General features: G+C 33.9%; 1 protein-coding gene across 9 annotated transcripts in view; it reads right to left on the bottom strand.

Annotated features, from left to right (window-relative positions):
• DCAF6 (DDB1 and CUL4 associated factor 6) overlaps window positions 1–12,325 on the bottom strand; it is a 146,937-nt gene that overhangs the window by 19,402 nt on the left and 115,210 nt on the right. For 6 of the 9 annotated variants that reach the window (XM_046681511.1, XM_046681516.1, XM_046681517.1 and 3 more), the window contains one exon: window positions 8,311–8,352. The exons of the other annotated variants lie outside the window; for them this stretch is intronic. In XM_046681511.1, the coding sequence (XP_046537467.1) occupies window positions 8,311–8,352 (42 nt within the window). The remainder of the gene's footprint in view (window positions 1–8,310; window positions 8,353–12,325) is intronic. 9 annotated transcript variants of the gene reach the window in all.

The raw sequence follows: 12,325 nt of genomic DNA, 5'->3' as shown, positions 1-12,325 counted from the left end.
TTGGCTGAGAAAAGAATCTTTGAACTGGAGAATGTATCAATATATCAAGAGAGTCCTTGAAAACCAAAGAGCAAAGAAAACAAAGACACATACACACACCACAGGAACAGAATATCCAAGGACTGTGGGTTAACTACAAAAGATATAAGATAGGAATACCAGAAGAAGAGAGAAAGAGAAGACTAGAAGAAATAGTTGAAACAATAACGACTGAGAATTTCTCCAAATTGATATCAGACGCCAAACCACAGATACAGGAAGCTCAGAGAACATCAAGTAGGATAAATGCCAGAAAAAAACTACACCTTGGCATATCATTTTCAAAACACAGAAAATCAAAGATAAAGAAAAAATCCTGAAAGAAGCCCAAGGGGGGAAAAAAATCTTACCTCTACATAAACAAATATAAGAATCAAATCCAACTTCTCAGAAACCGTAAAACGAGAAGAGAATGGAGTGAAATATTTTAAGTGTTGGAAGAAAAAAATCACCAACCTAGAATTCTGTACCCTATGAAATTATCCTTCTAAAGTGAATGAGAAATAAAGGCTTTCTCAGACAAACAAAAATTGAGGGAATTTGTTGCAAGTAGACCTGCCTTGTAAGAAATGTTAAAAGAAGTTTTTTAGAAAGAAGGAAAATAATATAGGTCAGAAACATGTATCAAAGAAGGAAAAGTATCAAAGAAGGAATAAGTGAACGTACAATAACTTTTATTTTTCGTATTTATCTTAACTGATCTAGCAGATAAGTTTGTTCAAAATAATAATAGCAACAATGTACTCCATTATACAGGCTTATGCATATATCTTATATATATATATGCTTATGTATGCTTATATATTAGTGAAATGAATGACAGCAATGCTACAAGGGATGGAAAGAAGGAATTAGGATTTTGTTATTAAAGGTACTCACACTGCCTGTGAAGTGGTATAGCCTTATTGGAAGAGTGGACCTTGATTAGCTGTAAGAGTATATAGCAAACTCTTGGGCAAACACTAAAAAAATAAAACAAGAAGTATAACATATGCTAACAAAAAGAAAATGGAATCATAAAATGCTGAATTAAAAGCACAAAAGGCAGAAAATGAGTGAAAGACAAAACAAGGAACAAAGAACAAGAGCAACAAATAGAAAACAGCAACAAATATGGTAGACATTAATCCAACTATATCAATAATCACTTTCAATGTCAATAGTCTAAACACACCAATTAAAAGAGAGATTGTCAGAATGGATCAAAAAATATGACCACGTCTACAAGAAACCCACTTTAAATATAAAGACACATATAGATTAAAAGTAAATGGATGGAGGAAAATATACCATGCTAACACTGATCAAAGGAAAGCAGGAGTAACTAGAATGACGCATCACTTAATGACGGGGAACGTTCTTAGAAATCAGACGATTCTGTCACGCGAACATCATACACTGTACTTACACAAACCTAGATGGTATAGCCTATACACCTACGCTATATAGTACTAATCTTATGGGACCACTGTCATAAATGTGGCCCATCACTGACCCAAACGGCATTATGCGCGGCAAGACTATCAACCAACGGAGGCATTCTTTTCCAAACAGGAGCAAGATGTGATTCCTACTATTATTACTAACTAGTACAATAAGAAAACAATGAGAATGGAAAGGAAGAAAGAAAACCCCTATTTGCAATGACATGACTGTCTATATAAAAAACTCAAAGGAATTTACATGCCAATTAATAGAAATAATGGAAGAACATTTAGGTGGATATAAGATCAATATACAAGTCAACTGCATTTCTAAATACCAGCAACAAACAATTAAGATAATATAAAATTTAAAAGGAATGCATTTACAACAGAACAAAAATGAAGGTGTCTATAAATAAGTTAAAGAAAGATGTGCAAAACCTGTTTGTAGAAAATTATGAAATGTTACTGAAAGAAATTTTAAAAAGACCTAAATAAATGTAGAGATAACAATATTGTAAGGATAATCAATCCTCCTCCAAATTTATTTATATGTTTATTACAACTATACTCATGTTCTGATGACTCAGTTGTGGAACTTAAAAAGTTGATTATAAAAAGGGTGAAGAATAGCCAAGATCCTTCTAAAGAAGGAAAAAGAGAAGGGACTTGCTTTAGGAGATATTAAAATGTATTATAAAGCTAGAGTAATTACAAGAGTATGGTACCAAGGGAGAGACAGACAAATTGTCCAATGGAACAAAACAGAGTCCAGAAATAGACCTGTGTTCATAAGGAACTTTGTAATATCACACAGGAGAGAAAAGAGGTCTATCTAAATGGGCTGGGGGAGGGTACACATATATATCAGAAACAAAAAAATCAAGTCTAGATGGATTAATAACTTAAATGTTGAAAGAGAACTTTGAAAGGAAATTTTTAATTTTTTAAATTCCAGGGCAGGTAGAGATTTCTTAAAAGAAAGTACAAAAGACTGATGAAATTCAACAAGATTAAAATTAAGAAGCGTTGCTCAAAAGACAGCTTAAAAAAAAATAAAAACCAAACCAGGAAAAATATTTGCACACTTATAAATGATAGATTAGTATCAAAATATATTAAGAACTCCTATAAATCAACATAGAAAAGAAAAACAACCCAGGAGAAAACTAGATATGGCTAAAAAACATATGTGAGATGCATAATCTCATTTTGCAAATACAGAAATGAAAATCAAGACCATGTATACTAATTAATAAGCAAAATAAAAAATGCAGCAATATCAGGTATTAGAGAAGATTCGGATCAATGGGATTCCTAGTGACTGTACTAATTTACACTCCCACTTTGGAAAACAATTTGAGAACTGTTGTAAAATTAAATAATCCATTATGTATGTACCCAAGAAAAACTCAAGGAGGCTAAAAGCAACACTGCTAATAATAGCAAAAACTGGAAACAACCTAAATACTCATTAGCAGGAAAAAGCATAAATTATGGTATAGTCATACAAGGGATTTTAATATAGCAGTAAAACTGAGCAACAGCTATACATAACAACATGGAGGAATCTTAACAACATATGTCAACTGAAAAAAAAAAGCAAGCAAGTCCCAGTTCCATATCCAGTATGATATCCTTTCTTGTAAAGTTCAAAAGTGGGTAAAACAAATTAAATGTTTTATGATATGTTTATATGATCATTATGTTTACATGATAACTTTTTGCTTTTTAAAGCAAGGTATGATAAACATAACATTCAGGAGAGTGGTTACCACTGGTATGGTGGGCAAGGGGAAAGAATAGGGAGGATATTGGTAGATTTAAGTTCCTAGTAGTCTAGGTTCTTGGGTTGGATGGTGGGTTCATGGGTACTTATGATATTATTAAATGAATAAAGAAAAGGAGACAAACATGAATCAACAATGATACTGTGTCACAAACCAAGAAGTATAAAAACGTGATTCTTCCCCTCCTCAGATTAGCTTAGGAGCCCCTAATACTCCCACTGCCTATGCAAAGCGCTATCATTGCAATTACTGTGTTGTAATTATTTATGTGTGTCTGTGTATCCCACTAAATTGAGAGCTCATGGAGGCTGTGTTTTCATCATCCTTATATCACCAGCATCCACCACAGTGTCACGGGTTTATTGAATGAATAAAATAATAAATACAAAATTGATTCATCCAGGAATTTCAAAGTAACAACAAAAACATCTCAAGGTTTCAGCTATTATTATTCTATCTGGGAGACAGCAGTTAACAGATGGTAAAAAAAAAAAAAAAAAAAAAAAGGCAGAAAGAATATGAAGGACGTACAATTGACCTAAGAATATAAAACCTGGATTCCTGACTTTACATTCTCAGCCTTTCTTCTTCCTTGAGTGTCTTTATATTTTATTTTTAAATTGCATAGTCTATAAAATTGTGTTTCTAAATGGTCAGCAAAATTTCTTCAGATGACTCCAAGTTTAAATGAGGAAGTTATATCAGTCAGAAATAGTCTATCAGTTCTACTTTTAAGAAATACTAAATTGGCACGTTTAGTAGAGAACTAGGATAAAATATAAGGAGAAATTCATTAAACAGCACTAAAAATATAAGATATGAACAAGGTAAATCCTTTTATAAAACACTATTATATATAGCTATAGTAGTACAAATTAATTGATATTACTGGTATTATTAAACTAGCTTGCAGGAGAACAAAGAAATTTTAGGGTAGAAAAAATAGCTTAAAGACTAGGAGAGACTTGATTTATTTAACCTGAAATCAAATGATTTAAAGGATAATTCAGTTAGCCAAAGGAGGTTAATATAAAAGGATACTCTATTAAGGATAGAGCATGAAGACAAGACTAGAATCATAGCAGGTGAATTGTGAATTAACCTGTAGAAAGAAAATTCCTCACTGTGCAAGTGTGAAACACTAAAAGAAAGTCAAAAAGTCTTCCAGACCAGGTATCTAATGGACTCTATACTCACAATCTAGAATAATCTAGAATACAAACTGGAATGATCTGGAAGAGCATCCTCCAAACTGTGGGATTTTCATAGGTATTCCACTGAACAGGTTTGTATTCAAATAAAAGTGGAAAACAATGGATTAAATAAGATAAACAGTTTTCTTTAGTGCAAGTTTTCTCAGAGACTTTATTATGTGAATATATTTTTGAATCTCAAAAAGAGGTATATAGAGTATAGTATTCCCAAAATTGTGTGACCTCATTGCAGAGTATGAGAACACTGAGGGCAACAGTAAGCCCCATCTTCCTAATTTCATAATTAAATTCTTCCATCTTAAAATAGTCTGTGTTTATTTTACAAAACTTAAGCTTGATTTTTTTCATTCAAAGATCGAAAAATTAGGTTTTCATAAACATAGGGAATCTATTCTCAATCCCCCCCCACCGCTCTGCAACCGGAGAGTTTCGGCAATAATTATTACGTTTCTATGTCTCTATTTTCAGAACAGCTATATAATTTTGGTATAGGAACCAAAGGTGCTATGAGTATGTGTCAAACAAACATAATTAAGAAAAGAGAAAGATATTAAAGCCAAAGAATAGTTAAATCCTATTTATTTATGCCTCAGTGGAAATGCTCATTATAACTCTGAATACCACTGTTCTTCAGCATATCAAGTTAAAAAATCTTAAGTTCTTTTAATTTATACTATGTATACATTCTTCTTATAATGACTTAATGGTTTTTAGAAAAGAAAACCTCATTGATTTGAATCTCCAAATTTAGAATTTGTGATTATTCAGAGTTAGGCTCAAATTTACCTTTATCAATTAAAAAAATGTTTGTTGTCCAAATGAATCTATGAACAAGAGTTTAGAAAAGATGTTACTTGTTTTTAAGAAAAATAACATTTTTAAGTACTTTTAAGAGCACTTATTTATAGTAAAAGCCATGTTAGTGTTACTAAGTCATCTACTGTCACCAACAAGAAAGGTCTATAGATTGGAATCTCAGTCATTTTGACATATATCCTCACAAGTATCTGAAATAAGAGAGGTGGATGGGTTGCTAGAGAGCATCTTTCTGCTTCGGCTCCTTTTCGGGGTATGAGGGGAGGGAGAAATTGGGCTCTTTGCCTCACAACGTGTCAGCAAACAAAGTAAAGGGTAGCAGGCCTGAGGCTGCTGTCTTTTGAAGGGTCTGCTTCCAAAGCCAGCCCCTGGCTGGGGTCCAAGAGCTTGACTTTTGGAACGTTCCCCACATTGTTCTGCCTCCCTGGGACAGTAAGCCCTGATGGACCTGCTTGCCTAGATGGTCTATACAAACAATGTGATTTATGGGGAATACCTACTTTCCCTCTGAGTCTGGAATTTAGGTAGTTGTGGTTGGCTGCAGAGTGCATACATGACCAGCCCCTAATAAACACACTGGATTTTGAGTCTTAAGTAGGCTTCTCTGGGCAGAAACACTACACAGGTGTTACCGCATTTTATTGCTGGAGCAAGGAGCATATTGTACAGCCATCCCAGGAGGCAGAACGTTGGAAGCGTATGCCTGGATTCTTCCAGACTTTGTCTCATGTGTCTTTTTCCCTTGCCAAAATAAACTATAACCATGATTACAAGTGACTCTGAGTTCTACAAGTCTTTTCTAAAAAGTCATCAAATGTGTGGAGAGGTCATAGGACCCCTGAAACTGTAATTTGTAGCTTTTCATTTATTTCATTTATTTCAAGTTTTAGGAAGCAGAGGAAGAAAACAATAAGCCAGATCATCTAAGGAAATACGAATAAAAATTTAGTTATCTACAGTTTTAGGTAAAAAGGTGTCTTCTTTGCCAACTTTTATTTATGTATGCAAGCATGTATTTTGCTGTCCTTAAGGATGCTTGCCTCTTTTTTGGGAAAGATATACATACACATATGCAAGAAAGTACTATAGGTAGCATAACAGATGTATATAAGGGCACACAGAAGAAATGTTCAGTCCTGCCCGAGATTATGAAATGTATGGGCCAGGAAAAGATTCAAGAAGCAGCAGTTAAGATGAATGTTGAAAGATGAGGTGGTCAAAATGATGGTGACAGGAGGTCATTTCAGTTGGAGGGCACAGAGGAAGTAAAGACATGGAGGCATGAAGTGTATTCAGAGACACTCCAAATACAGCTGATGTAGAGAGTATGAGCAATCCTTGGCAGCAGCCATAACAGAAAACACCCTAGATAACACGCAAAGAAGCTGGGGTTTTTCTCTCTCACAGGCAATGAAGAACCACTGAAAACGGATCTGATGATGGTGGACACAGACTGGAAGGAGTTGGAGGACTATTTAAATAGGAGACTGGGTGAGAGGTGATGAGGTAATAGTAGTTGAGTGAAGAGTAAGGGGTGATTATCATTTTGTTTATTATTCAAAGAAACAGATAACATGGCACCTATCATTCAGAATCTCAGCAGATTATAGAAAGACACATTCACAAAACACTACAGGACAGTCCCTAATGAAGACTGGCCAAATGAGCACTAGAGATAACAATGTGTGATAATTTCATTTTTCTAATTTTATTTATTCTAAGCAGAAGTTTACATTCCGTAAATATCCCCAATGGCTAAAATGGAAAGCAGATTAAATGTGTCTGGTGTCAGGAAAAAACTGCCTTATAATCAGAAATTTCCCCAGACAATCTCTATGTAAGAAAGAAAAAACTGAGGTAGAGAAGAATGAGTCTTATCTCACCCACTCTAAGGGAAGGTAAGTGTCTGTTTTATCATTTCTTCTTAGATTTATAATAATCTCCATTTCAATGTTTTAGATTTTCTATAACTCAGTGAAAGCAACATGGTAATTTTTAGCTGCGACCTTCACTGTAAAAGCAGAAACTGTGAGCACTTGAGATAAGCAAGCTATAAATCAGAAAATCAAAAAAGCTCTGAAACGAATCCCATTTTACTGTCATTTAATTAGAAAGTGATAACTAACAATAGACTAATTTGCAAAAAGTTACCTCAAATATACCTTAATGTTAAAAGACTGGAAACACCAGCACAAAAGCAAAAACAACTGTGAGACTTTTACACGGGAATCGTCGTGAGAATGGGCCTTGACCAAGGATTTCTATACATCTACACTATTTTTTGGCTTATTTCATTATTTCTGTGTTCCCCATGGGGAACTCCACCAATTTTACATTTCTCATTGTTGCTATATGTTACGTTTTATATTCTACTTTGTTTTAGAAACTAATGGTAAATAACAGACGTGCCACTAGAATTAGGTACAAAGTTGACTTTGTCAGTAGACCAGGTTTTGGGTAGATGAACAATGGGGATTGAGTTTCACTTTAAAGTTATATTTAAAAATGTACCCCATTGTTAATTTTCAAATTACAGAAGTGTTTAAGAGTTAAGAGTTCTTTAAAAAATCAGAATCTTAAACCTATGCACAGGATGAGACTCAAGTCCATTTTTAGTCATGGATCTCAAGGAAAAGGAGTATACTTGCATTATAACAAAAAGGTGCTAACTGTTATCCTAATCAAGTTTAAAAAAAAATCAGTTGCATTCTTCAACAAAATATTCAAAGCAAGTAACCAATATTTAAAGTACATCATTTCAGATTACAATTACCTTATCATATGACACACTTGAAGTGAACATCAGTTATATCTGCACACAGGAAATTTCTTTTCATTCTATTCCCATGCAGTGCATGCAGCTAAATATAGTTTGTGAAAAGCAACCTGCTTTACAATGCTTAGCACTTAGAGTTCAGTTAAGTTCAAAGTATTAACTGTTAATAGGAAAGGTGGTTAGCTGTGGAAAAAGAGGACCTGGCAAATTCATCATAAAGAAACGTAAAATAATGGAACATACTGAATTACCTCATTATTCTATCACCTATTGTTGTTCCTCTGATATTAAATCTAGTGAAGGGAACACAATAACTAAAGTCACTCACAAAGACTTCAAAGAACCAAATATTTAAAGCATTAAGGTCACCACTTTTATCATCAATCATCTAAATCTAAAAAACCTTTTGTTTCCTTTGTGATTTAGGGTATTAAGTGAGAATATGTCATTCAACTAAACGTGTATAAGAAAATTAAGGAAACAAACACTCATCGAAGATAGATTAGAAGGAAGATACTGCACTTAATCCCTTTAATCTTTTAAATAGATTCGATTCTAACCCTGTTACAGAGCTAGGGGAAGGCAGTGACTCATGCTATCAATACCAGCTACTGGAACACCTACATTAAGCTCCTCAGGATTGAGTTGCTCTTTGGGAAATAAAAAATTAAGCCTTGAACTGACTCATTTGTTCTAACCATAAGACTATATAACAAGTAAGCAAAGAATAACAGAGCTGTTAACTCTCTAGGAGTTCAGTTCTTTCTCTATGATTACTTTTTTTCTCTGCAGTTTTCTTTAATAAAGAATAAACTTGAATTATTAGAAATACTGAAAGAGTGATCATAATGATGACTAAAAAGATGGTGGCAAATTTATAGTATGCAAAGAATTCTGGCTTTAAAAATGAAGGCCATGTTTCAGAGGCCAGAGTAGGCAACTGGAACCAAATTTCTATGCAAACAAGAAATACTTTAAAAAGGGATTAACAGGCAATATGGGACTAATATCTTGAAGCTTTACAGAAAAGATCTTTAGAGTATATTAATTGAGTCTATAACTAAAAACTATTCAAGACTATGTGAGGACTTCTTCAGGAAGCTTACTTAGATGCTTGTCTTTCTTCAGAGAGCAAAAAACCCTCTTGGGTTTGGCAAGAGGAAGAACTACCAGCCAGGCCATCACACCATTTATTATAAGATGGATTTGGCACCGCGAAAACAGTTTATATGAAGACCATCTAAATAAAAAACCTGACCACTTGCCAGTCACTCCAAGGGCACATGTTTATGTTTCTACATCCAGTATATAAAATCACTAAGGGATACACTTTTATTTATTGCTTTTTAAATACCATGATTAGAAAGTAAATGTTTGATTAGTTATTTCTTTCTTCAATTTAGTTTCCATTTAATGTTCTAGGTTCTTGCCCTAGACAAAGTTAAAGGGGACCAAATATGCAGTGATTCATAGATTTGATTGTTTTAACTTTGGCTACCTGCCAGCAGAGGCATTTTACCATAGACTATAGCTTGGTTTCTCCCTATCAGACTGATTTACTACAGAGCAGGGATCAGCCAACTATGGCTCTTAGGCCCAATCCGCCAGATGCCTATTTGGTTACATTTTAAATGGTTATATAAGTACCTACATAATAGCCTCCATTTGCCTCTTGGCCAGCAAAGTCTAAAATATTTACTATCTGGCTTTTTAGGAAAAAGTCTGCTGACCTCTGCTATAAAGAGTCCCAGTTATATTTATACCGAGACCAGCTATAGTTAAGGAGAAGAGCATTCCATTTTAAAATATCTATGTTAGTTGTTAAGGACTTTATTTTCTAAGACATTTCCTTCTCATGCGTGATCTCAGCCCTAAAGTGAAAACCTGGGTCATGTTTACTTAACCAAATTGTAAGAATGTAAATCTTTAAAAAGAAGTCATTACTTTGCATTACAAAGAACTGTTTTGATATTTTTATTAAATGGGTGTCAAAAACGACTTAGCTAGAAACTCCTTAGGTTTCATTTAAAAATTCAATTTGGGGCAAGAAAAATTATAAGATCAACTATGTAACTTTACGTACGAATTGAAGTACAGATCTAAGTATATACTTTTACCATTTTTTATTTGGGGGCCACTTCTCTGTCCTAACCAAACTAATCTTGACTAGACGTCTCAAATGGCAGGAAGGAGGGACCTCTAAGACATGCATCCTTTGAGTTGGGCACTTCATCCGAGTGTGAGATGTATCCTTAGACTCTAAGAACCAATGGTATGATTGTTACAATAGACCTTTGGAATCCTTTGGAAAGAGAAATTCTCAAAAATCTTATGCCTACTTACATGCTGGTAAATGATTCTTCTCATGTCCTTAAGAAACAAAATTTCTTAAACTTTCTCTCTTTAGAATAAAAGTCAACATATCTATTCCTCCAAATTTAGAAGTAAGATAAATGGGCAGCAGCCTCAATGATGAAAAGCTCTTAGAAAGGTGCAGAAATACTAAAAGTATACTTTATATAGGTAGTTCAAGATTTAATCAAGATAGTGCTAAGGAAGTCAGGAACTATTAAAATAGAAGTCAGAAGGAACATTTTTCACCACTTACAAATTTCTGGTAAATAACTAGAAAAGAATAATGTAAATTTCAAAGAAAAGTGGATGTGCCTGTGAAACAGCCACTACAATAGCATCACCTCAGTATGTCTATTTTTGTATATAAATGGCTTGTATACTGTCCTCTCCTCTTCAATAAATTACTAAGCTTCTTGAAGGGGAAGAATTTTATTCTTCTTCTGTTACTCTTCACTAAGTCTACTACGATGTCCCATAGAATAAAACAGAATAACATATGGGACAAACTGAGGCTAAATACCTACACTGAGTAGACAGAATATCAAATAATATTTATTAAAAAAAAAAAGCAGGGAAGCAAATGTCAACCCAGAGGTGGTTTCAAATCTGGTTCGAAGCATGAGACTATGAATTCAAGAGAACACACAGGAAGTGGGTCAGTTCCAGGCTGCTGTCCGGTCACCTCTCCTCCGAAACATCGTGCGTCTAGTTCAGCACCTGGGTCTCTCGGGTCAATGAGGCTATCAGGCGCCAACTGTGTGGCAGATCAAAGGGAGAACCCTTAAAACATATAAATCATCTCCGTATTATGAAAATGATAAAGCTCAACAGAAAGATATTACAATTTCTGGTAATATCCCCAAACTAAGGATAATACACTGCAAAAAATTCTGGATTCTCTCGGACCCATTCTTTCTCCAAATTCACTTTTCTCCTTCATGTTATATTACTGTGTTTTTAAAAAAAATTCTCCTAGGTCTAAAATATACAAAACCTCTGCTTAGCACCTCAGTTTCCTCAGCTGTAAAGCAGGCTTGGTATAAAAGTGTTATAATTAGTCTGGATAGAAAATGCTAAATAATTCTGATTTTTTGCAACTGTCTAATAATACATAATTTCTTATTTAAAGAAACAAACCTTGAAAGTGATATGGTGCATTTTACTAGAAAGTGGATACTTAAATTTTATTTTCAGTTATGACCTTAGTATCATTTTTAGATACCTAAGTACAGAAAAAAACAAGGGCATATGTTCACTTATATAAATAGAAGGCCGTAAATGTACAAGCTTAAAATAATTGCAGAATCTACCTCTCCATCCTGGGTTTGAGAAACCATCAATGTGATTTTCAAATTGTGCTATGCTTGCTAACTTCACCTGCATACATCAACTGGTAATGATATTCTAAGGGACTCCCTCTGGGTATAGAAAGAAATGGAACTAAGTTTTACTTGTCTAAAATATATATTAAGAATGCTGAAGACTAATGTGTGGCAGGTAAAGAGAAGATGTTTGACTAATCTCTAAGTACAAATATAGGGAGAGATTACTTCTTTTACATTTAAAAACAGTGCCATTGGAAAGTAAATACGTTGACTAAATATGACTAAAGGAAGATATACATCCTTTCATAGTTAAGGAAAGGCAGTTTCACTGAACTGCAAGCTACACCGTTCAGCATTTTTACTGGTCCTCTGTCCATCTTTATCACCAGAGCCATTCTTATTGTAATTGCTTTTTAAGTCTAAGAAGCCACACAGAATATCTTGGTTGTCTAATATAGCTATCACTTATTTAGTAATTTCAATGCACAAAAGGTCCTGTGATTGACTGATAGATTTTTTAAAAATTCTTACAATTCTAGATAATTATCACCTCGTTTTATAGATATGGAAACTGAACCTTAATGAG

Source organism: Equus quagga, chromosome 13 (genome assembly GCF_021613505.1).
Source record: "Equus quagga isolate Etosha38 chromosome 13, UCLA_HA_Equagga_1.0, whole genome shotgun sequence".
Taxonomy (NCBI): Eukaryota; Metazoa; Chordata; class Mammalia; order Perissodactyla; family Equidae; genus Equus; species Equus quagga.
Note: the sequence above shows the minus strand (reverse complement) of the source record. Positions and strands in the feature narration are given on the sequence as shown.